This window comes from Harpia harpyja, chromosome 5, assembly GCF_026419915.1.
Source record: "Harpia harpyja isolate bHarHar1 chromosome 5, bHarHar1 primary haplotype, whole genome shotgun sequence".
NCBI classification, from domain to species: Eukaryota; Metazoa; Chordata; class Aves; order Accipitriformes; family Accipitridae; genus Harpia; species Harpia harpyja.
In genome coordinates this window covers 51,839,189-51,864,649 of record NC_068944.1, presented here as the reverse complement: position 1 = coordinate 51,864,649, position 25,461 = coordinate 51,839,189, and the positions used below count along the sequence as shown (strand labels likewise).

Sequence of the window (25,461 nt, the reverse complement as noted above, 5' to 3'; positions counted from 1 at the left end):
GTGTACAGAACGTAAGTGCTAGTGCACTTAAATGACTGTGTAGCTGTTCGAAATCTTGGACTAAGATATTGCTCCAAGTTGTTACAGAATGTCAAACAATGACAAAAAAACTTTAAAAATATATGGATTTTCTTTTCCTCCAAATTTCAGGTTTGAATTACTGCTTCTATTTTTTTAATGAAATTGCTTATCTGATTTCCATTATGGAACGCTTAAAAAAATTTAGCGAACTGACAAGCCTATCTTGCATATTGATGCTACAAAAACTGTCCTGAAGGCCAAATGGAAAAGAAAGATACTGTTGGCTGATGAAATATAATTATCTCATTTTATGCTAAAGTGCTTGAAAACATTCTTATAAGTATAAATGCTGTACATTTGATCTAAATAATAATTATCTTCAAATGGAGAGGGTAGATGAATACACAATTTGATTTTTCTGTTATTACAAAGATTTCTAGTTCCTGTCACCACCACACTGACTTCCCTCAGATGAGAAAAGATAGCAAGAAAAACACCTAAACACAAATGTCCTCTCCCAAGCAGTACAGACGGAAACATATTTTAAAAAACCCAACAAACAGTGAAGTTGTCTTGTTTGTTGCTTTGCTTCCACGAGTTATCAGAAGAATTTCAGGGCTGGAGATATTTCTTAACCTATAATCTTAGCACATTCCAATGCAGCTCTCCAATTGAAATAAAATACTGTGTATTTACTGTTATGAAATATCTGAAATGTGTTTTGTTTGAACTCATCCACAGCAGAACCAATCATAGCTAAAAGAAAGGAATTTCATGTTGTCCTTTAGCACTTAAATAAATTACAATAACATATATGAAGCAGTAAAAAATCTGCTTGCCACTTTGTCTAGCTTCATTACCAAGCTTAGCTGCTTTTCATGGTCTTCATTCTATCTAACCTGGTGAGGTAATCTTAGCTTGCATGGCATAAATCTTTGGCAAGATTAACAATACATGTTAAGATGATGTATGTTTTATTGCTGCTCAGCTAAACATGTCAGCTAAAGTAATTATGGCTATGAAGTTGCGTTTATTTTTCCATAAAGGGATCCTTTAAGTCACACACATTTGGAATGAGGCATATCCACTTCAGTCTCTTTCAAGAGCAGTTTTTAACTGCATTACATCATTTAATATGGGGTTGAAAGTTCATTATCCAACACACAGATCGTTTACTCCCAAAACTCTGTAACTTTAAGAGGATGTAGGGAAAAGGTAGGATTATCAGCGATACGGAAAGTAAATATATATGAAAGTGTGTCTTGAGGACTGGATGGCTGAGGCAGATGGCAATGGAATTTAGGACCTTCCATTTCCAAGTCACTCTTTTCATTATATACTCTATGAGTAATAATCGAGGTTGTTACTACAAAGTATATGACATTAGCTCCCTAGCCTGAGTCCAGATACTCATGGACAAAGTCCAGATTTTGAAAAAAATCATCATATGGTTGGGACTCTTACTGGCAGTTGCAGCAGAGTCGGTAAGAACTGCACGTGCATAGAAATCATTACCTACTCTGAGATGGAGAAGTCCTTTCAAAAGAGGTGAAAGTCATATTAAATGAGTGATTTCTGTGTAATAACTGGTGTAGTTTATGTCCAACTAACATAAAGTCTGCCAGAAAGACTCCATACTTGTTGGGACTGGTGCTCCGTGATGTAGACAGACTCAGGGTGAATTACAAAAGTTCAAGGCATCCACTGAGCGAGATAGCTAATGCTGTGTGACAAAGTCCATTACTGCTGTCCAGTTCAGTCCTATATAGCCTTCACTTAATGAGGCTCAAGAAGTAGAAAATGCTTTAATGAGATGTGCAGCGGCTGCTAAACTGGAGGGAGGTGCAATCATAAAAAGATCATTGGAAATACAAACGAAAAAAACCAAACAAATTCAAGTGGAAAACGAAGGGTATGTTGCTCACCGTCTGCCTAAATGTGGTAAGAAGACCTCTTTGCATGGGATCCATTCATAACCGCCGTAGTATACAGGTGAGAGATCCGGGAGTCTCAAGCAAGGACTGAGGTCAAATGGGTGAAGTTCTTCAGTAACAACTTCAACAGTCCCCAGCCCCAGCCCCAGCAGAAATGGACTACAGTCCATCACTGCAATGCTTCAGCTCTTTTCCAATAAGATGATTTATCTGAAAAGCCCCAAGTCTGATAGCTCATGTGAGAAGTGCACAGCTAAGGATAAGAATGGAATGGAAGACTTGTCTAAAGGAATAAGCATCAGGTGAGTTAATCCTACTGAATACAACACACCAGCATCGTCAATAGGCTGAATAACCAGAAATACCTTTAAAGCTGCTCTAGTCTGTCAGCTGGCTCTATCAATCAAAGACAAAGTGAGGAGAAAACCTCAAACAAATGTCTCCCTCACTGTGCCCTAGAAGGCTGAACCTGAAGGAGCTGTAAATCTCAGCTCAAACTGAGGAAATCCTCAGCTAAAGAATTTTGGAGAGGTGTGGTCCCTTTGACCAGCATGGTCAAAGGCCTGCAGCCTGACGCAAACGCACAGAACAAGCGTTTCTCTTCTATGTCTACAGACTTCTCAGTAGCCTTTCCTCACCTTTTTCCACATACAGAAGGACGGTGCTCACAAAGTGAAAGACAGAATAATCCAACCTATATGAAGTTAGTGCCGCTCAGAGCTGGATGTCAGTTTGCAGGACCACCAGAGATCCCTTCAAAACTAAAGTATTCTACAAAAATCGTGCTTCATATTTACTCATCTGTTTTGCACTCTGCATTTTAGAAAAGGGTGATCAAATTTTGACATTTTGCAAACCAACTGTTGCAAGGTACTTGCTCAGTTTTTTAATGATGTGTGTTATTGAGGTCACTGATAACCTTCTCAAGAATTTTTTGCCCAGCTTCAAGACCCATATTCCAACCCCACATTCCACCACATTGCATTTTGATTTACACTATTTTAAAACCAGGTTATTATACTTAAGAGATAAAAAGTAAAGGATATTTAATACATATCTCTAATCTTGGTGTACGGTCCTTCAAATACTTGGTTAAACCATCCTTGAAGCTATTAATTGAATGAACAGGATATCATGTGCTTTGTGTGCCAGTAATATGTTCAGCACTGACTCCAGAAATTTGCTTAACTATTGTTCTACTTTAGCAAATAAACTGGGAAAAAAAGTACCAAATATGTGGAATATATATATATATTTTTAATAAGTCTCTATATTTTTATATTTCCATGGGCAGATGAGCAACATGCAGGATCACAGTTTTATAATTTAAAATTTAATTTGAGTTATTTGGTATAGTTATGGTTATCCATTCCCTGGCTTCTATATTTCAAAAGCAAATGTTTGTGAGATGTACTATATGCAAAATTAGAAGTGAAGTTCCTTCTGTAATTTTTAAGGCTCTTCAATTAAGATTTACTGACAGTTTTATTCTTGACAATATATAATTAATTTGTACAGTGCTTTAATAAATAATTTGTCGAGTTTCATTTGAAAAATTGGAAGTAAGAAGTGTCTCACTGCTGAGACAGTCTACTGTTAAAACTGCTCTGTGATTTGCACTGAAACACAGATAACAAAATTAAAGTACATCTAAAATCAGTCGATTAGAAGACATTTTTATGTGTTAATCTCAGATAGTCTGTCTTTGGGTCTTAAAAGGGCTGAGTTTGACAATTCCTAGCTCTACAGTAATCTGTCACTCAAGTGGCAAGCTTAATCTAGTAGAGCAAGTGAGGATTAGCTGTCTGATTAAAATATGAGAATTATTTATTAGAAGCACAAGGGGACTATATGCTCCTAAATTTTTGCAAAGGAAGATGAGCTTTAACTTAGCATACTGCATAGAGCATGTCTTTATTTCTTTATCCTTAAATAGCTTTTTAATTTGTAAAACAGTTGATGTAAACTGAAGCAGCAGAACTGCTTAGTTATTAACTGTTGCAAACTTTTCTGTTGAAATAAAGGCAGGACCTTAGGTTAAGGGAATTACACTGTAAGAATAATGCACTGCTTTAGAAACAACCCATCAGTATCATTTTGAAAGAGGAGGTTGGTCCTCTGAAGACTAGTAATGTGATAATTCAAATATTCCATGTGCTATAACTAAAGTCATTCAAACCCAACTATTTAAAAGAATTCTTCAATAATACAGAGCATTTTAAGAAATTTCAGATTATCTTTTGTATTGGTGTACTTCTGTGCTATTTTTTCTGATGATGTTGGCTCACCTGATTAGTAGGAAGGCATCCACGAATAGAGCAGTTAAGCGTAGACAACTGGATGGAGGTTCATTTTTTCATCATTCTAAAGGTGCATTTTGCTTAATTTTTAATATACTGTTGTCAGTTACAGATTTTTTTTTTTAAACCTATTGGTGTCAATGAAATCAAATATCTTGTGTCAGTGTTTTGTGAGAAACAAAGAATAAGTTTCTACAGATGCGCAAATGGCTTTAGAGATCTTTGCTAAGTTTCTTTTAAAATTTAATTATAGAAACTTCAGGAATTACTTTTCTATGTAATATTATATCCTAATTATGCCTTCCTATTTAAGCTAAGATAACTCTTAGTGCACAAAATATATTTTAGTTAGGCATCTTATGCATAAGCGGTTATGCATAAGAAATTCTGCTACAAAAATTAAGCTTACACGTTTACCAGATATCCTGTTTGTTCTCGTCTCGGCCTGTTTACTTAGCTTCTATTACAATAGTAGTCAGCAGTTCTCATCTCTTTGTACGGTGCACAGCACAGGGTTGGATTTTTTCCCCTTACTAAAATGTATATTTGATTACAGTCCTTGAAATTATCTTTTATAAGTGCTCTGATCTGGAAAATGTTGCATACCAATGCAGCTGAAATTTATCAAGACTATTTCAAGACTCTTAAATCATGTAACATTTGTGACCGGTTTTGGAAAGCTCACTCTTTGAAGGTAATACCTTAGTTTGTGCATCTGACAAACTTTGATGTTACATGCATCACTGTGATACATACCATACATTGTGTGAAGCAAGTGAGAATACAAGAAAGCTTCTACTGAGACCTGGTTTCACCTGTTGTACAAGTAGGCTATCTTGTGCGTTCTTCTTAAAATACATAAATAAGTCTTGCAGGGAAAAGACACTGAGTTTCATACACAGGATTTAATAGAGACTTCATAATCAAATGTATTTACTAAGCAATAGTTTTCAAATTTAGCCTGCTTTGTCTTATTTTTAGATTAAGGCTCTGGAGTTGGCCAGGGAACTCGAACTGTGCAAAAAACCCACTGTTAGTAAAATTAGTAAAAATATGTTGGTTGGTGTGTGGCAGGCACCCACTCAACATGGCCCACGTAGGCCACCCCTCTGATCCTGACTCATAAGCAATGAACAGACCTGTCACCTGTCCCACAGCCGAGCGCCAAGCTAAACCTCTCTTCCTCACCTTCCCAGCCCGCCCTTCCTAAAAAGCATGTATCCGTCCAATGCACCGCTCCAGTCACGCAAGCTATTCCACATTTCTTTTTATTCCCAGTGATGTCCTAGATCTGCAACAATCCACAGGCTTCCAGTTCCAGTGTCAAAACTCTGTAGCTAAAGTTTTTTCTGAAGGGGCTATCATGTGGGACAAGTCAGCACATATCCTACAATGTACAAGATACATTGGTATACAGGTTTTAGATGCATGATTTTCTCAATACACCCACATAGTGCCCAAATGTCTCAGTTCAATTATTACCTAGTTCAGGAAAGCAATCTGTGTCCTTCCTGTCCCCCCTCAAGAACCCTACTGTTAAAGGCACCTTTTTAAATTAAAAAAAACTGAACAGCTCCATTCCTACAGACAGCATCAAGGATGTTTCACAAAAAAATGTTAGAAGCTCAAAATGGTCTAACTAGAAAAAGGCCCTTATCATAATTTTTGTAATGTGTCCTTGCACTAGAAGGGGAATATCACTTATTAGGTGGGGCAAAGCTACCATTCTTTTAGAAATAACAGAGTGTGCAAAACCTGAATACACTATCAGAGGTGTGACATCCAGTTTCTTCTCTATTAAAAAACAACCAAACAAAACTTTTACTTGATCATCACAACTAAAACATAAAAACTAAAATGTAAAGGTTTGGAGTATCAGCAGGGTAATTTTCCTTAAGAATCTTCTCATTATTGTTTTTACCGAACAGCACATTTTTTCAAGCTGGATTTAAAGCATTCTTTCATTACATTCTCCAGCTTCCTGTCCCATGTAGGTTTTCTCAAAGATCTCCATATAGACTCTCAGTCTGCAGTTGTCTGCAAGAACTGTGATAAAATGTTCAGAAGCAGATGGATAACACACTCAAGCGGCAGATCAAGCAGACAGCAAATACTGCAACTAAATCAGTGACATAAAACACAGTATGTCAAATACTGATAAATATATCAGAGTTTAAAATAAATCAAAGTTTTCAAAATCCACTGAAGTAATCTGCAGTTCTACCAACCGGCAAAGAAGGTGCAGTGAAGGCTGCCAGTGAAGCTACAAAACAGCTCTCTCTTTCAGGGAGCTCACTGTACCCCAAACGTTTGAGACTGCTGGTTGGTTATATGGTGCAATTCCTCAGAAGCACACGAGGTGTAAAGACACACACAAGACCTATACAAAAATGTATATTGATATTTTTCGTATTATTAAGTAAATTATGAGCTAGAAAAAGCAGCGAATACTTGCATTCTTTTCTTTCTGCTTTCAGAAGCCTATTTTAGCATAAGAACAGATCCCATGGAGTCACACACAATCCATCCCTGTTTTGTTTCTGGAAAACAGGCTAGTAGCTTAGTTTGCCATCTCTCTGCTTGGCTACCCCTATAGCTATTCTAGCCCTCACATTTGTATTCTCTCTCACCTCACCATCCTTAGCCCAGATATTTTTGCACATTTCATTCAGGTATCCCCAGTTAGCAACAACTTTCCCTATTCTGCTTCTGGCTTTTTGTGCTTCAGCATTCTGCTTACAGCTAAGAACTGTAAGCAACTCAATGGAACCTTATTAGGATTTAACAACGAACTATTGCTTATTTATACTGCTGAGGTTTTATTCATATTTTGAGTTTTATAGGATAAATATGTACATAAGGAAGAATTATTAGTTTAAATTCTCTATGTCCTTAGCTTCCGTGAAAGAGTATCCAAATACCTTCCAGAATGCAATTATTAAAGTGCATCTTCATGACTTACATAATAATTTCGAGAAAAGATACCTTGCTCAAATGTTTTCATAAGACATTATTCTTCAAAAGGAAAAAAAAAAAAGCTTTAAAAAATAAAACAACATTACTCACGTCTAGAAGGTTTTTAAGTTTGTTTCTGGACAAACACAGCATCTTCAGACTCTTCATGTACCTAATCTCTTCACATATCATGACAAAATATTTGCAGGACTGATGAAGTTCAGGGAGCCTTTGCAGAAAATATAGCTCCCTAGGAACATTTTTTATTTTCTTATTATTTAAGCTTATGCACTCCAATTTTTCTAATTTGTAAAGAGGATACAGCTTTTCAATTGACAATGTATTTATTTAATCTGGAACATAGAGACTACATCAGCTTATTTTGAATTTTACTGAACGTTTTTTTTGTGCGTGAACAATTCTTTTTATGATATACCTGTTTATAACATAGGGAGACAATTGCTAAGGATTTTAGTTGTATTCAAAAGTACGTATATCATATGCTTCTAGTGATTAATCACAACCCATCTGCTGCTTTTATCAGTCTCTCAAAACAAAGGAATTGGTGGGTTAGTGTTCTTACTGGAGCCAAGGAAAGCACAGAAAATGGCTTCTGTATTTCAGATCCTATTTTTAAGTCTGCTCAGCTACTTACATAGATTAAGTAATCAACACAGGCTGCTTGTCATTCATAAATACATCACAGGAGATCGGCTAAGAGACAGAGGAAGGCAGGTTGTGTCTTAAAGACTAGAAATTTGTACCTGCAGCAGTTCCATGACCTATGAAAGATGACAGCCCAAAGTGTTGTTTTCTCTACCCAGATGATGCAGATGGGACATTCTGACTTCCACTCTCACCCCAGCCTTCAGGGTATCTCTGTGGCATTCAGCATTCACTCCTTTGGCATGAAAGCTGTTGCACCCCTGAAGATGACACTTCTCCAGCACACCTATAGCAGTATGTCTGGTCAGCACTTCCCAGAACATACGCCACAATTTGTTTGCACTGCGACCACCTATATCACCTAGGAAAGAGACGCTGCCTATCTCCGCTTACTCAACTGTCACATCAGTGAATTCACAAGCTGCAAGGTGAGCAGTGCTGGTGAAGGAGGAAGGCTGGAGAACTCGGCAAAACCCATAACCCTAATACCAACAGCAAGATGCAGTGCCCCTACCCCATCTGCTGCCAGCGCATTTCGCTACGGTAATTCTCAATTTTTTTAATTCATAACAGTATTACACTCAAGCATAAGACAGCAGGGAGAGACGACCATCCCACAGCATAAGATCTGCCCAGTCAGGCCGCTGCCAGCAGCTCTTACTCCTTGAGACAGAGTAGGAACAGAAGGGATGTGCTCTGCCTAGACCTGAAATTTCAGCCTTGTTTTTTTCCCGGGGCCTGTCACAGCTCCTGTTGACCTGCCTGTTAAAAAGAGGAGACGGGAAGGACAGAGCATGGACAGGAGGCAAAAAGTGCCTTTAGTGATAATTTTGCCTCGAGGCAAGTGGTTGTGAAACAAACTCCCCTCTTCACAGTGTTTTAGCTTTGGTGTAATACTTTAATATATGTAAACACAACAGGTTATGAGAATTGTACAAATGCGCACAAGGAACATCAGTGCTTCATTGTATTTTATATTATTTATTTCTTTTAAAAAATCCTTGAAGTCATGGAACATTTAAATGATTTATGACAGGCCTGCACTCCCTCCCGCTGCCGCCCACCTCCTGTCCGCTTTCTGGCACTGGCTGCAGCCCACACTACCCGGGACGCACAGGAGAGCAGAGATTGGGTGCAGACTAAGCGAAGGTGACAGGGATGAAAGCTAAACTCCATCTGCGGCTCCAAGAGGAGGCCAGTCTCTTCCATGCCCTGACTTGCCCAACTGTACCCATTGCTTTCAACAAGTTCTTCCCTTTAAGAATATTGTACACAATTTATTGCAGACCACTAGACAGTTTCCTTCCCGTTCATGGGAGCATTCCCACCGGAAACTAAGCTCTAATCTTGCAAAAAAATTACCTACCAGCCCTTAAAAGAAATAGTGGCTGAATAAACCGATGTCAATGAATTGCAGATAAAAGGAAGAGAAGCTACTTAAATACATGTAAGCTCAAAATAAGTAGTGCTATTTTGCAGAAAAAATGTAGTCTGACAAAGAAGTTAAAAGCTAAATTGTGAAAAAACCCTCTCAGTTTCACTTGATTGTTTTTATGTATGGAGAAGTTCAATAGTATTTTCAAATACAGCTTTATAGAAGAGTTCAAGTTTAACTGCTAAAACACTGAGGATAAATTTTGTTTAGAAACAACTTCATTTCATAAAGAGTAAAGCTTTGTCTACTTGAATAGGAATAGTGAGTTGTTGGAGAATTCATACTACAGTAGGACCCTAAAGCCATAAAAATTAAATGGGTAAACTTATTAATACTAGGAATTAAGACATGAACAATCGAAGTACAAAATAAAAAGTGACCACAACAAGATTTGCCACAAATAAACCGATTTATTACTTTTTGGCAAGTCCCAAACAGCATGAACAAGGATCTTTCACTCACTATATTAAAACATTATTTCACTTTATACAAACTGTAAACATCTTCAACAGGACAAACTGTTGGTACAGGCATTCCACAATTCTGGCATCTTTCCTCTGTCAGTTAATCAAACAAGAATGAAAACCCAATAAACTAAAGAATATTTTTCACAGGGTATCTATAAAATGCAGCATGTGCATTTCATATCATATCAACTCTAAGCAACACAGAGAAGAGTATTTCTGACTATTATTTTTAGTGAAATTAATAGTGGTATTACAAATATAAACACTTTTTCCATACTGGTGTATCCAATTCTTTGTTTGAAATTAAAAACATCATTTTATACAAACAAGGTAGTAAACCAAATTCTACAGTAAACCAGCTGCTATACAGCTATATTTTTTATACTGTGTCAGATAAATAAGGATGTAAAAACTCCTGATCTGGTTAATACTTTGTTTTCCTGGCAGGCACCAGTCTAAAGAAGTCATAATTCAAGTTCTGCTTGTCCAAAACCTCCTGCTATAATTGCCTTATTTTTTTCCCCTCCCTCTCTCTCAAAGTGCTTTAAATCAGACATAATCTGATCCATAAAGTGAACACTTATCTCTTTCTTCCTAAGTAAGAACAGATTTTTCTTTCTAATTTTTAAGTCCCAGGAATGTCAATCTGCTCGCTAGCTTTACTGAAGGACTACAAGATGCACAGTTAGCTCATAATCCTCAAATCAGGGCAAAGTTGTTTAAACTTGACATGAACCACTTTTCTCCAAACCAACTCATCAGCGCTAAAATACAGACAATTATCGTGTTACTAAGGCTTTAAAAAAAAAAAAAAATAAAATCACTTCTATTGTTAAAAAACAATTGCATTACAACTTTGGTTTCAGTATGCTGCTAATTTTGGAGTCACATTTACAGTGACTTAAAGACAAAAATACATGTTTCTAATGTAAAAAGTCAAGCCATATTAAAAAAACCCCATCTTTCAAGTGTCTCTGTGCATCATAAGGAGCAATGAAAAGAAACTTAATTCCTCTGCAGATCATCTTTAAAGTTACTCACAAAACCCAAGGTGGTTATTTTCACACCTGTATGCAACCAGCTGTTTTAAGCATTATAAAACATCACACTTTATTTAGATCACAAAGTGCTTAGATCAGCAGATCCATAAATGATGAGTTCAGGTGAGTTTCACTACCTGAAGTGAGGACACTGAGGAGCTTTTTGTTTGTAAGATTTCTGTATCATTGAAATGCACAGATGAAAGACTATGAAGGATGAACAGCACAGTTAACTTGCATCAACGTTATGATGCATAGTCATAAACAATGCTCTTGCTACAGATTCAGTACCAGGAACAGCATCAAGCATTAGTTCCTACTGTCAACTGCAAGAAAATAAAAGAGAAGTCATCAAAGCTTGGTAAAAAATCCTAGATGGAAAGTCTTTAAAATAAAAAGCTTGTGCAATTCATCCAGCCAAGCAAGATATTCTACTACTGGATTTGCCTCCAGCTCTTCTCTGCCCAAATAAAGGGGATCTCTACTACAGCATTAAAGCTAGATCCTGATAGAATTAAAGAAACACTGTAGAGGTTATTCCATCAATCAAAATAAAATAAATTATTTTAAATGCCTTAACTCTTCCATGATCATCAAAATCTGCCAGAAATAACATAACAGGAACCTTCAAATAACCTTAATTCTTCAGCAGAAATGCAGATTAACCGAAACACTTACTACTTGGTATTTTCACTGCAGCATGGGATGAAGCTCTATTAAAAAAAAAAAACAAAAAAAAAACCTCTGCTCTACACAGCCACCAATTTAGAGAAGATCTTCTAAACGTAATTAATACCAACAAGTTCAAAATACTGTTGTGTGGTTTTGGTTTGGTTTTGTTTTAAATCAAGAGCTATTTCTGATTTACAGTCAAACCTTGTATGTCTTTTTTTCATTTTTAATCCATTCCATTTAGTTTCACTTTCCAGTCTGTCTGGGAATTGTCTGGAGCCCAACACACCAAGATGCAACTGTTATCCGTGTGGATTTATGACTTTTATATGCTAGCTGCCTTTTTCTGTAGCAGCATCTGTTAGAAGTTTTACTGAATTGTAATGTTCTCCTAATCCATAGGCATGTCTCATATACCTAAAAAAAAAAAAAAGTAGTTACAGAATTAGAGTTCAGCTTAACTAAAAGTATACATCATGCCAAATATTAACAGCACTGGAAGACAGCTTAAATAAATTCAAGTCTTAGCACAGAAAATATATATGGTCATTAAATAGGTCAGTATTAATAAAGACAGTTTTTAAATTCTGGTGACTTCCAAGCACAGTGACATAAACTTTGAAAAGAAAAAAGAAGTTTCCTGTTGCATCTTATATCAATTTCACTATTATTTTGTAATTATCTAACAGGTAAAATGACCTCATAGCATTCTATAAAGCAGTGACTGAATCACACTTCAGACTGTCAGCATTTTAAGAACTCTAATTACAATATCTTTAAACTATGTGTCAATCATAAACATAATTTCTGACCTGCAAGATCATTATTCAAGCAGCATTTCAACATCAGATACGTAACAGAAAATAAAAGAGCAGGTAAGAATCAAAGCTAAGCCCTCTGCTATAGAAATCAAGTGCACTAATTTTAAAAAGGGATAAAATTACATACTTACACAAGTATTATTGGTTTGCCTGAATATTCTTCACCAACAATAATGGGAGGGGAATCCATTTGCACTACTTCAATAGGTGTTTGCAAAATGTGCGACAAAGCCCTTAGCTTTAAGGCATAAAACCAATTCAATAATAGGATTAAATCCAATGTAAGAAGGAGAGAGGAAGGCATGGCATTTAGTTTTAGCAGACACGAGTTCAGGCGTAACATTTCAAATATTGTTAGAAAATAAACTTTATCAAAATAAGCAAAATTATCTTAACTTTTTAAACTTTAATTGAAAACAGGTTGCCTTTAATTAATCATTGTTTTGAGGATACAACACAGGTAACATTGGCCTAGCTTCAGTAATTTGTGACCACTCTTTCATAAAACAATAAATAAGACACAAACTAAAACAAATATGTATTTTCTCAAGCTCAAGTTCTGGTTTACATTACAAAAATCTAACATTGCTCCACTCTATTCAGCTTTCCTACCATCTAAGTCTGCATAATAAAACACTTTCTCCTTAGAAAGTCTTCCCCCACTTGTATTGTCAATCCTTCTAATGATATTTAGAACTACTGAATTCATTAACTTGCATGTCGTCAAATACATCAGAATCAGAACAGCAGCACACCATCAGAAAAACTACTAATCTGCAAAAACAATTTATAACCATAGGAGAAAGTTCTTGATAAACTATTTAAGACTAGGTTCCCTTATGCCTTCAGGTATTCTTTCTCAAGAAGCCCTACTTTGAAGGTATATTCACCCACTCCAGAATTTCACAAACAAAAATTATCAATACCACACTTACCTCCAGCTGACCACCCCATGCAGCTGTACTTGCTATATCATCACAGTATTTTTCAAATTCCTCTGTGGGGAAAGAAAAGACAACTTTTAGTACTTCTCTTACTTGAGAGCAAGCAACCGAGGAAAAATACTGATTATACAATGAAGACCTAGAACCTGAAAAGTCTAAACACATTATACAGGAAAATAGGTATGTTCACTGAAAAGAAGGAAAGGAAACGAAAAACACCAGAGGCCAAAAAAACCCTGCGTAACTGTTTTAGAAAGAAAAATTAAGACTGAAGACAAGAATAAAAGCAAGTATGGGAATAAAAAGAAGTACAGGTTTACATTTTCAACTTGTTGTTCAGGGAACTGTTAATAACAAGCAGGAAATTGTATAAGAGTTTTCTTCCTGTTAAGTTTCAGAGTATGCTGTTTTGACACCCTAGAAAAGAATGTGATAGCAAGTAGTATGCTTAGTTCTTACTTTAGCTAGGTGTCAGGTATGTTTTTAAAACCTTGTAACTGTATGTAGTTCAACTGTTGTTGTTTTGGTTTTTTTTTAACTTTCCAAATTAGCTGCCTTGTTTTTAACCTCTGAAGTACTTATTCCCAATGGTTCCTTTGTCAACCGCTAAATAAACCTCTTACAGATCATGTTCTACAGAAACCAAGCTTTCAAATTTATAAATTACAACCCGTCAGGCTTCTGAACCCTATGAATAGATTCTGATAAAGAAAGAACAGATTTTCTGAAGACTGCTCAGTATAGTTTTTCATACATTCCCCTTATAACAGACTTAAAAGACAAAAAAGCCTCAATTCCCTGCTGCTCTGCAGAACTTAACATTGAGTCTTCTCTTAGGACACATTTATCCTGTGACAATTATCTCTGTCAACATGGGAGAGACACCTCCTACTTCACAACAGGCCCCAATCACCAAATGAAATCCACAGCAATAACTATTAAATGAATGTAGCAGTAAGTTAAAAAAAATGTATAAAGTCATTTGCACGGTGTTCCAGACATGCAGTAGGAAATTAATAAACCATGAATTGCTTAAATAAGTACATAAATTCCATTTAACTGCATTTATTCAGCCTACACCATTGCTTCACACTAAATGCCTTTACATTTTTTAGTTTAGTTTGTTTATAAGAAAGGGCGCCAAAAGACCTAGCATGAACAGTGAAAATAAAGGGTAGAATAAGAAAAAGCATCTATGCAAACTATTATAAAATGGGTTTGCTTGAATTTCACACTCATTTTTAACAGCTCTCCTATGTAAATTGAAAACACCAATACAAAAGTTGACAAAAAAAATCATCCGTAACCTGGTAGACATCATACAACTTAAATCACATCCCAGTTTATGATTACCATCTAGTAACCAGCAAGTTCTGATTTTTTTTTTTTAATGGGGAATAATGTTTGCTAGATTACTTAAAAAAAAAAAAAAAAAAAAAGATACATTGCGAAGATTCAGGTGTACCAAGTTTCACAGCAGATCATAATTCTTTGTTCCATAGTACACAGCCAAACCAACAAAGTAACAAAGTTCAGGAACAAACACCATAATGGGTTAGTCCCAATTCAGCTGTAACTGAGATCGAGAATTATCAGAAATAATTTTAACAGTTTTTAAAATCTCTATGCCATAAGTTTTACCTCTGCTATACATGTCTCCAGTACCAGGGTTTGTAAGAAATGGCAGGAAGTCATCAAAGTGACTTTGCATATACTTTGCTGTTTGGTTCCTTAGAGTTGCAACAGTCCAGGAATTTTGGCGATCCTTGAGCTGATCTTCAATAGCTCTGTACATGCAATGGCCATCTGAAGGGATCTGTTTAATCTCCAAGTGCCTTGCTGCCAACAGGGAGGCAAGTTTCTGACTTTCAAGATGTCTAGCACCCGTTAAATTTTCTATCTCAGCTTCAGCTATCCTTTCTTCTCTTTCTCTCTCCAAGGCAGCTTTTTTTTCCTTAGATTAAAACACACACAAAAATTACATCAAATGTTAAAATTTAGAAGATGCCTGTACAGTTCTTGGCTTAGTGCTTGCTTCTAACTCTTCAAATGTTTTCTCAGTACATTCATATCTGTGAAATGTTCTCCCGAATCAGCACTACCGAATCTTAGAGACCTCCTAAACCCAAACTTTAGCAAACGGTTAAGTGACCAACATAGCCTAACTGCCTCCGACACCACACCCGAAATTATGTGACAGGAGAAACCTTAATTATATCGACGTGCAAAAATAACACTTTACAACACCTGTACAAAGGCTATTAATAGTAGCCATTTCTTCAGGATCACCTATTTCACCACACTGGCAAACAACTTAAGTATGGAAATTCTAATTAAACAACAGAAAATATTGCTCTTTCATAATAAGTGTGAGATCTACCACTTACGCATATGATTGCATAATGGCGCTCATGTCATGAAACTGAAACTCCCTCAGGCTAGCTACTATACATCATAAAAGACTGCTCCTAACCTAAAGGATGGATAAGAATGCATACAGAGAATACTAGAGGGGATGTAATAATGCATAACATGGCTTTTATAGAATACATTGTAAGTTTACGCTTAAGTTAACAAGGGGACTATGAGTCAAAATAAACAAGAAAAATAAAAAAGGAAGCAGTACAGAGAATGATCTCTTCACTTTCACACTTAAAATTCACCACAAATCATGACCAGACTGGTTTAGGCGACCGCAATAACAAGAGTTTCTAGTTTGCCTAGACATGGTGCGATGAATTAAGAACATCCTTTTATCATGTTTGTTACAAGGCAGCTCTGCAGTAGTGATTATGTACCAGGGGATGGACTCTGCAATAAAGCAGTGCTCCTCTGGCCCTGAACCAACATTCATGCAGGTACAATGAGAATGTTAATCCATTGCAATTTAGCATCTGAAGTTTAAAAGGATTTAACCCTAACAGCCTGGACACCAGGTAGTGTTTCTTAACAACTCAAAAATTTACAAGAATTTCAGTATTAATGTTCTTTTGTTAAATGTGTAAATTTCTACTGCTTGCATATTTTCTATGTGTATTTTACATTATTTTAATTCAATTACTTTATTTCTTTATTAATTTTTTTAGTGAAATTCTTTTAAAAACATTTGCTTTACATCATTTACTTTTTCTGGCTCCCATCTCCTGACCTATTCTGATTCCCAGCTCACGGCTGAGGGTAAAAAAGTACAACTATTTATAAAATGCTTACACATCTCTAGGTAGCAGCTTTACAGATTTTCAAGGCACCCAGTAGGTACAGCATCAACACTGAATTAGCCAGGTAATGTCCCCTTCAAAATTGTTTAACTTTGGTTATTACAGTTAAGTCAGTAAAACTTCAATCAAATATTTGTAAAATTTTTAAATGTTAAGCCATACCCGCCTCTTCTGCGCTTTTGATATTCGAGGATGTTGAATCTGTTGCTCTACTCCTTCGAGCTCTAAATTTGCAACCCCATCAGCTATGGAATCTGTCTGAAAAGAAAAATGTTACATGTTCTTATTAATATAAATGATAACCAAGATGTGCATCTCCTAAAACAGTTTTAAGTTCTGTTCCTAGGTAATTCCAGGGTATATTTATGAAGTTTAACCACAAAGATCTGTGTACAGCACAGAACCTTTCAAAGCCAAAAGTAAAGCATTTCACATCCTAAACCACTATCGTGCATTTTATTACTTTTTCTGTAGTCTCAACAAAGAGACAGTTATGAACTGTGCATCTAAACTTTAATCTGTATGTTCTCTTGTAAGCTTCCACACTGAAGTGTGAACATTGCTTACCAGCTGAAAGGGAAAGTTTTCCTCACCATACCAGCCAGCTGAAGAACCCAAACAGCCATTAACAAGTTCTGTGACAATTAAAGCAGGAGAGGGCTCCACCTCCCATACCAAAGCATAACCAGCAGTTGGAAAAGACAGGGAACTGACACTTCTCAAGAAAAATGACAAAGCTAACCCCATAACAGAATGAAGCAGATGTCACCCTTGGAAGCATGGACATGTTTCAATCCAAATAAAAAAGCTGAGAAGTGAAAGAAACTACACATCTCAAAACAAAATCCTCTCAGGCAAAGCTACGTCTAGGGCAAAGATTTTAGCTTGAAAGGTCCTCCATTGTAAAGTTTGGACAGCTCATTTAGCAAAATAAAACAAACTCTTGAAACTAATCTAAGATACAGGTAAACAGAAGCATTACGTTTAATGCTTATGCATTAATCACCTGCTTAAGCATCTGATTAAAAACTACTACAGAAGATTGTTATAGGGTCATAACTCTTCCAATTTAAACCTTCCCCCCCCCCCGAGGATTCTCAACAGATGCTTCTCAATCAAGTCTATTTCCCTAAAAGTCATTCAGAAACGTTTCCATTCTCATTTTCAAACAAAAGTACCTTCTGCTTAACTCTTTGTTAGGTCACTAATCAGAAAACAGTTAGTCCAGAAAGCATGATGCAGATAGGTCTTTGTGTTTGGTTTCTTTAAAAAGACTTAAACAGCCAAAAGAGACACACTGTTAGGGAAACACTTAAGGAGATGTATGAGCATGTAGCATTAGCATCATTCACAGATAACTGTATTGCACCAATTTAGCCATAAGCTCTATTCCCGTTTAGAAAGGAGAAAGTATATGAACAGGCCTACATGAGCAGGCCTACTTGCACAAGATATTCAGGCACATGATACAAATAGAGTTCTTTTCAGTACTGGATATACAGAACTAAGTCTATGGATTGCAAATTCACTATGACAGGAGTTTCCAAGACACTAAATTAATTAAGTGCTAAAACAAAGGTGAATTTTTGTATGTCACTCAAGTATTTAATAGTATCTAGTTTACTCAGGTGGTCATATTTCCTTCAGCTAAATTTGAATAATGCTAAGCCTCTGTTAAAAATTAAGTGCTTTGCCATCACACAGCAAACCGGAAGTACTTAATATGTAGCTATGTTGCCAACATGACAGAACAGCAGCATTTAAGACAACAATTCTCATCATCACAGAAAGTGCTTCTTACAAAAAGGTCAGTTACATTCTTGATAGAATTGCAAAACAAAACACACTACATCAGTCAAATGCCTATTGAAGGCCAACAATACCCTAGTAGTCTACATAAGATAATTAGAGCGACAATATAACAAGAACTTAAAAAAAAAAAAAAATTTCTTTAAGACAACTGAGCTACTAACGTAGCCTTAAGAACAAAACCAAATACTGCTCAACAACAAAAAAATCCCCACTGTTAAATGCCCCTCCACCCACCGTATGCAATGTGCACCCACCATAACAGCTGAATCTTTCCAAAGATGAAAAGAGTTACTAATACTGTGAGGAAAAGGAGAAATACTTTAAAATGTTACTTCATTATAATTTTTAAAAGTTAAAGAAGCCCTAACAAATTGTATCTGTACAACTGCAGCTAAAGTTAAGCCGCCTACCTTATTCTGTTCAGGTGAAGCTTCCTTCAGCTGCTTTAATTCCTCTTTGTGCTTCTCTTCAAGTTCTGTCTCTAACTTGGCAACTTCATCAGCCAGCTGTTTTCGTCTCTTTTTATCATTCTTGGGAACAGCATTTTTCATGCCTTGAATTTTTGCTGTTAGAGAAGTAGTGTAATAAAACATTACCTCTAAATATAGATACTCCACAGTCATTGCAGAAAAGAGAACTGCAAGTCATACAGAAAAACATTTACAAGTATCAACATATCAGTATGCTTTAACAGTTTAGCTATAAGACTGCCCATTATGATCATCACATTTTAAAAGCAGCTACATTTTTCTTAAAAGATGCAAACGTTTTATCTGAAGAAGAGAAAAACTTGTGCCAGGTTACTATTATTAATACTTATGAACTTTATCAATGCAGCAGACCTCAGACTGTTGCCTTCAAAAAAGATTATTGTCACAGGAAAGATGTGTAAATTTTTAATCACACAAGCAGCAGATTAAAAGTAAAAACAGAGTTTACCTGTCCTTAAAATAAAGTTTCTAAAAGCAAATGGGTATTCAAGAAGAAAAAAAACCTTCAACCTGCTTAAATTCCATACGTATTTTTAGGCTGTAAGTCAACGCTCTATTTCCCAAATCATAGAATAGTTTGGTTAGAAAGTATGTCCAGAGGTCATCTAGTTCAACCTCCTGCTCGAAACAGGGCTGAATTCAAAGCTACATCAGGTTATGTTAATTCAGCTTGATCTGGCATTTATTCAGATGACTGTGCAAAGTCTCTGGGGATGGACATTCTGCAACCTTTCTGGTCAGTTTTTTTGCAATGTTTAACCATTCTTATTATGAAAATATTTTCCCTTTTTCCTCCCATGTGGAATTTTCGTGTTACAACCTTTAGCCATTGTCTCTTGTGCATTCTCTACACTTTACTTTGAAGAGTCTGGCTCCATCCAATACACAATGGAAACTACAACCAGATCCCCCATAGTCTTCTCTTCTTCTCCAGGCTGAACAAACACAGCTTCCACAGCCTCTGCTCTTACATGAACACACCCTGCTAGCTCTCCTCACTTCTGTATTCACTGTTTTAGTTACAGCACTAGTTATTTAACACCCTGCTTGCTATTCATCACCTGTACATTTTCCTGTCCTTCACCCTTGACTGACACAATTGAGCTGAAGATGATGGTGATGATAATGAAACTTTTCAAGAGGAGACAGCAAGAATGCTCATACTGAAAGATTTATGTTAAGCATTCAGCCTCACAGATGAATCAGCTGAGTCTGACAGACAGAAAAGCAGTTTTGTTCATAAAAATTAACATAATGGAGAAAAAGGAAATCCGGGACTTAAGAGGCACACACAAATACACAAGAAGAGTATATTGGGGGTGGTGGAGACAAGGATCATCAGCTGGAGGAGATACTGGATTTTCAGGTGCAGAGATCCACCTTACGTTAATTCTTACGAACAAACTGTTTTGCTCTCTGTCAAACAGTTAATCATTGCACTTACCAGGAATGTATTTTTCAAGTAGGAAAATGTGTGCCTATAGGTCACCTGCCTCTCCTACCTAGGAAGACTGGGGCTCTGTCTTCTGTATACCCCTCCCACCTTTAGGTAGCAGAGGACTGCAATTAGGTACCCTCTTATAACCTTCCCTAGGTAGAAAACCCCTCTGTTCCGCAGCCTCTCCCAACCAATGTGCCATGTGCTCCAGCCACCTAACCACAGTGCTTGATTCCTACCTCTTTTCAACTTCAACCAAGTTTGAGGGAGGAAAAGGCACCTCAAAACAGTAAGTTCATATAGATTTAATGGCAAGATGCAGCCCAATAGCGTCTCTCCCCTTCTTTAACCCTCCAATTGATAAGAGGCTGCAGATTGGCCTATTGCATTACATACCAAAAAAGCCAAAGAAGAAAAAGGCCGTATCAATACGCCAGCAATGAGAAAGGCTTAACAAAAAGGTTACAATCAACTACAAAACTTAACAGAATCCAGATAACTACTTAATTATATTAATCTACTGTAATAGGGTCATGAACAGCTTATATACAGCACTGTAAGACCACACAGGTCTTCTACTATAGATTTTTTACTGCGGCTGGACAGAACGTGAAAGTTCATTTCAGATCAACTGCACTTTGAACGAAGAAACACAGCTGTCTGGGCAGCAAGGACCCTTATGCAGGCCTTTCAATCTAAAACGCCTTACAAAAACACACCTTCTTTAACTTAAAAACGAAGTAGCAAAACGCTAGCCTAGCGTTAACGGCTCTAGCATTATGTGACGGCTCTCACGCACTGTGAGGCTCGCAAGATCACAGCGAGGCACGCTCAGCAGACCGCCGGCGTGACGAGAACCACCGCGCCCGGGAGCGAAGCCCGGCTTTGACACCTCCGCCCAGACGCCACGCTCTCGTCCCCGACGTCCCCATCCCCTCGCGAAGGCAGCGCAAGGGCTGCTCCCGCCCAAAGCCCGGCGCTGCCGAAGGCGCCCGCCCGCCCGCCCCCTCCGAGCTTCTCCCGCCGCCGGCCGCGGCTCCCAGCTTCGCCTCCGCGGAGCCTCTCCCAGGTTCCAGGCTGAGAGCGGCGCGCCGGGCCGGGCCCGCCCCGCGCCTCCCCGCCACCTCCCCCCGGCGAGGCGGGCGCCTGAGGGATCGCTCTCCCCTCCCCCGCCCGCCCTTCGCCGGGCCGCGCCGCCCCTCACCCTGCAGCTCCCGCTTCTCCTTCCGCTGACGCTTCACCAGCCGCTGCAGCGGCCCGTCGGCCCCCGGCTCCTCGTCCCCGGAGCCCTCCATGGACGCCCGGAGGCCCGCGCCCGCGGGACGCCCTCACCCCGCGGCGGCGGCGCGCATGACCCCCGACCCCGGCGCGAGGCGGGAACTCGCCAAGCTTCCGGTCGCCCCGCCCCGCCTGGCCCCGCCCGCCGCCCTTCGGCCGTCACCTCAGCCGTGGCGGGGGGGGGGACGGGACGAGCGGCCCGGGATTCCCCTCCGGAGGGGGCTCCTTCGTGTGCTGCCTGCCGGCTTGCCTGCTTGCCGGCTGGCCGGCCGCCCGCCCTCCGGGACCGGCCGGTCTGCCGTCTCCTGCGGCCGCCCCATGCGCCCCGCCGGCGGGATAGGCGGCCTCCGCCCCCCGCTCCTGAGCCCGCACGTTACGGGCCGTGAGCTCGGGCCGTGGTGGGGAAAGGGCAGCATTTCTTTTGCTCTCGGGTTGCGAGAGCACGAGAACGGCGGGGGAGGGCAGGGCCGTTTTTGCGGGAAAAGAGACGCCCGCCCCCCTCGTTTCGGTCCTCTGGCGTCACGGCGGAGCTACTTGCTCTTATCTCCTGCCCTGTAAAGGACTTCTGTGGACGCGTCTTCACTGAGAAAAAAACGTGGTACGTTTAGCCCAACTGGAGGCAAATCCTGTTGAAGAGGAAGGTTAGAGGCGAGAAGGGAATTGGTTAGGGGTTTTGCGTGATTTATCACGTTAAGGCAAAAAATGATTTAACCTGTTTGCTTTTGCACAAAATACACAGTGCCCTGCGTGTGCAAGTTTTTTACCTGAAGTTACCTAAAGCTAAAAAATACCCAGAAAGACTCCCGATTTTCCAAGTTGTGATGTTCGTGATTTGTGCCTCCTCACCACTGTGAAATTACGGCTCAGAAGGTGTTACGTTTTTATTACAGGAAAATCCAAACTTCCTGGTTGGGGTCAAATCCCCACTTCAAACTGGGAACTACAAATTCTTGTTGAGCGCTAGTGTGGAGCGAGATGCTTTTCTGTTTGGCGCAGTCACCAACATTATTTTGTGGAACATTCGGTTCATCTGGGCAAAGTACAATTTATAAACTTAATATTTTAATTGGGTTTAAGATTACTAAACTGAGAAAAACTTTGGTAATGGAAACCGTAAGTTTGTGCTTAACTGTTACAGCATTGCTATTCTACGTTTTCATCAACAGAACCTCTACAAGAATACCTTGCTGGAAGTATTTAAAAGACATGTAGATGTGGCGCTTAGGAATGTGGTTTAGTGGTGGATTTGGCAGTGTTTGGTTAACTGTTGGACTTGATGATCTCAGAGGTCTTTTCCGACCTAAATGATTCTATGATTCTATGAATTACACTCTCAAGTGCAAAGAAAGGAAACGGATCTGAAGCAGAATCGTAAGATGATGGATCAAACTCTCTTGCTGTATAGAACCACCCAATTTGTAGATCTCCTTTACAATTCTGTCAAAATGCAAATAATTTTCAGATTTGTTTATCAACACCTGGAAATATATTTTTCCCTTACCTCCACCTGCTTTTTCCAGCCTGTTAGAATAAAACAGATCACAGACCAGCTAGGAAAAAAAAGTCTCATCCAAAAAGAATGAGAGGGGGACGGTTGGCTTTTAGCTAGGAAAATAGGTTAGCACTGGAAGTTACTAGGGTAGCCCTGTAAATATTTCTGTATACTACCAGCAAATCCAGAATAAGGGCAAATCCGGGTTAGATTTGCCTTGGCTAATGTATATATGTGCTCTGTATCAGTTTGTCAGTGACATATATTTGTCCACACATGTACGTATATATGAATATGCTGGTATTTAATACATGTTCTTAAAAATGCTTTATATTTAAAAATAATAAATACTGTTTTATACCTTCTGCATTTTAGTTTCTTTTAGAACTTTACAAAATTAGAGCAAAGAAAAAAAATTATCTTTTTCCCATAACAAGATGCTGTAATTAGATGTTTGGACATATGATCCAATCCATCCTTCAAGCAAGCTGAGCTCTCCAGTGTTTTGGGGGACTACAGGCTTAAATCTTTCACAAAAAAAGGTAGCAGAGGCTCCTTCCCTCCAGCGCAACTATCCCCAGTCAAAGGGGATACATCCAGTGAGGTCCCTTTAGCAACTACTGTTTTTAGTCCAGACTTCTGCCATATCTTTAGCAGTAACCTGAAAGAATATAAAATGAATACCAACAACCAAATAAATAAATACCTCAGGTGACCAAACGTGAAGTGCTAAGTGATGATGAAGGTAGGTTGATTAAAATTATCTTAAGATATGCTAGCCTCATTTGAACAACACATATCTTAATGCAGACGAACTCAAGGTTACGCAGGAATGGAGATTTTAGGGCACACCAAGTATGAAGGAGTACATTTTAGAGAGTAGTGGTACAATAAACTCGGGGCCAGGGGCAGTCATGCTGCACAGCCGGCTAAAGATGAGTTTCCTCTGCTGCTGTGAAACGTAGAATAAATGAAAGCTATGAAGAAGAGCGCTGCCCTTGCTAGCAGCAGGCCATGGGCTCAATGCCAACTTCATGAGGCCCCAGTCCTGGCCTGTGGGGCTTGTTAGCAACCTGTGGCAAGAACCTGCCCTGTGAACTGGAGCTTTGTGCCAGACGACTATTATGAACTGGAGTTTCACGTGGAATAATAGCAAAGGCCTTGAAAATATCGTTGAAAACAGAGAACCCAACATTATAAACAGCTGATGGCCAATTACTCCTTGAAAAAAACACAACATCGCAAGTTACGAAGATGACTGCTTTGAGCATAAGCAAAGGAAAGCAGCAGCTGAGCTAGAGAAAAACAACGAAGCAACAGGAGGAGGTTATTTGCTGAGACCTGAGAAAGTAATGCTCTTCAGTATCACCAGGTATGCATATGGCTTAGGAGGTGGAGACCAAAGGCTGCTGGCTGTTCAGAAATCCTCTTATAAAAGGAAAAAATTCTGAATTTGGGGAAACTGTCATCATGGGGACCTGCAGTCATGACATCTGTGTGGGATTGCCAGGGCTGCAAGCTGCCTCCTCCAGGGGCCCTGCCTCTCCCTGCCTGCTTGCCCCGGGATCCCTGTCTCTTCAGGGGCCTCTTGACCTGCCTGCTTATCAGGATCATGTACATCAGGATTGTGTACATGCGTTCCCCACCCCCCCCTCAAATTCTGTGTGTTTTTCCTCTCTGACACTCTTAAAACACTTAAATAGAGCCTTACTGCATGTAAGCACAGCTTGGCTAATTATGATTCCTGGGTAGAAACGGTGGTTTAATAGATAAGGTTATAATGAAATATAATGGTTAGAAGCTGAAATGAAAAAAAAAAGAGAACTGAAATCTGAGGTAACTGTGAAGCACTTTATCTAGGATGTGATAGGTTCACTGTCACACAAGTCTTTAAATCAAGACCGAGAGGCTTCCTATGGATATGTGTTAGCTCAGCTATAAGTTATAGGCTCCATGCAAGCAACATTTACTGGCGTTCTCTCAGAATTCAGAGAAGTGTGGTTGGATTACCATAACAGCTCTTTCTGGTATTAAAGTTTATGACTTCATTAATCTGTTTTGTAGGAACTTGAATCTCCCATTGAAGTCAATGATAGCTGTAAGATGCTCTGTACTAAGCACAGTCTGTGTCTTACACACTATCAAAGTTGAAACTTTCAGAATTAAGGGGCACTTTTGAAATGTGACTGAATACTGTCAAGTTAGTCACTGAAGTCAATGACTGAGGGTTACCTTTGATACCAGCTGACTCAGACAGTGAATTAACCAGCTGCTGCGTTCTCTTTCTTGCATATTTCTTTTCTGGGGAGGAAAGCATGCATGGCTATTTAAAGTATTACACTTTGACATCCTTTCTAGTATCTTTCTCCCAGTGGTTTCACAGTGCTTAGTAAGCATGTTGAAAATCAGGAAGGTCATCTGTTCATTGGTATTTTATAAGTAAGTAGAGGCGGAACCCCTGGTACTTCTGTCACTCT

The 25,461-nt window shown here is 38.7% G+C and overlaps 1 protein-coding gene across 1 annotated transcript; it reads right to left on the bottom strand.

Annotated features, from left to right (window-relative positions):
- Positions 1-9,701: 9,701 nt before the first annotated feature.
- Positions 9,702-21,584, bottom strand: OTUD6B (OTU deubiquitinase 6B). The gene is made up of 7 exons (XM_052788179.1): positions 21,419-21,584; positions 18,696-18,850; positions 16,636-16,731; positions 14,897-15,209; positions 13,247-13,308; positions 12,443-12,549; positions 9,702-11,907 (listed from the first exon to the last, which is right to left on the bottom strand). The coding sequence occupies exons 1-7, from the start codon at positions 21,507-21,509 to the stop codon at positions 11,823-11,825; spliced, it is 909 nt and encodes a 302-aa protein (XP_052644139.1). The 5' UTR covers positions 21,510-21,584; the 3' UTR covers positions 9,702-11,822.
- Positions 21,585-25,461: the final 3,877 nt, after the last annotated feature.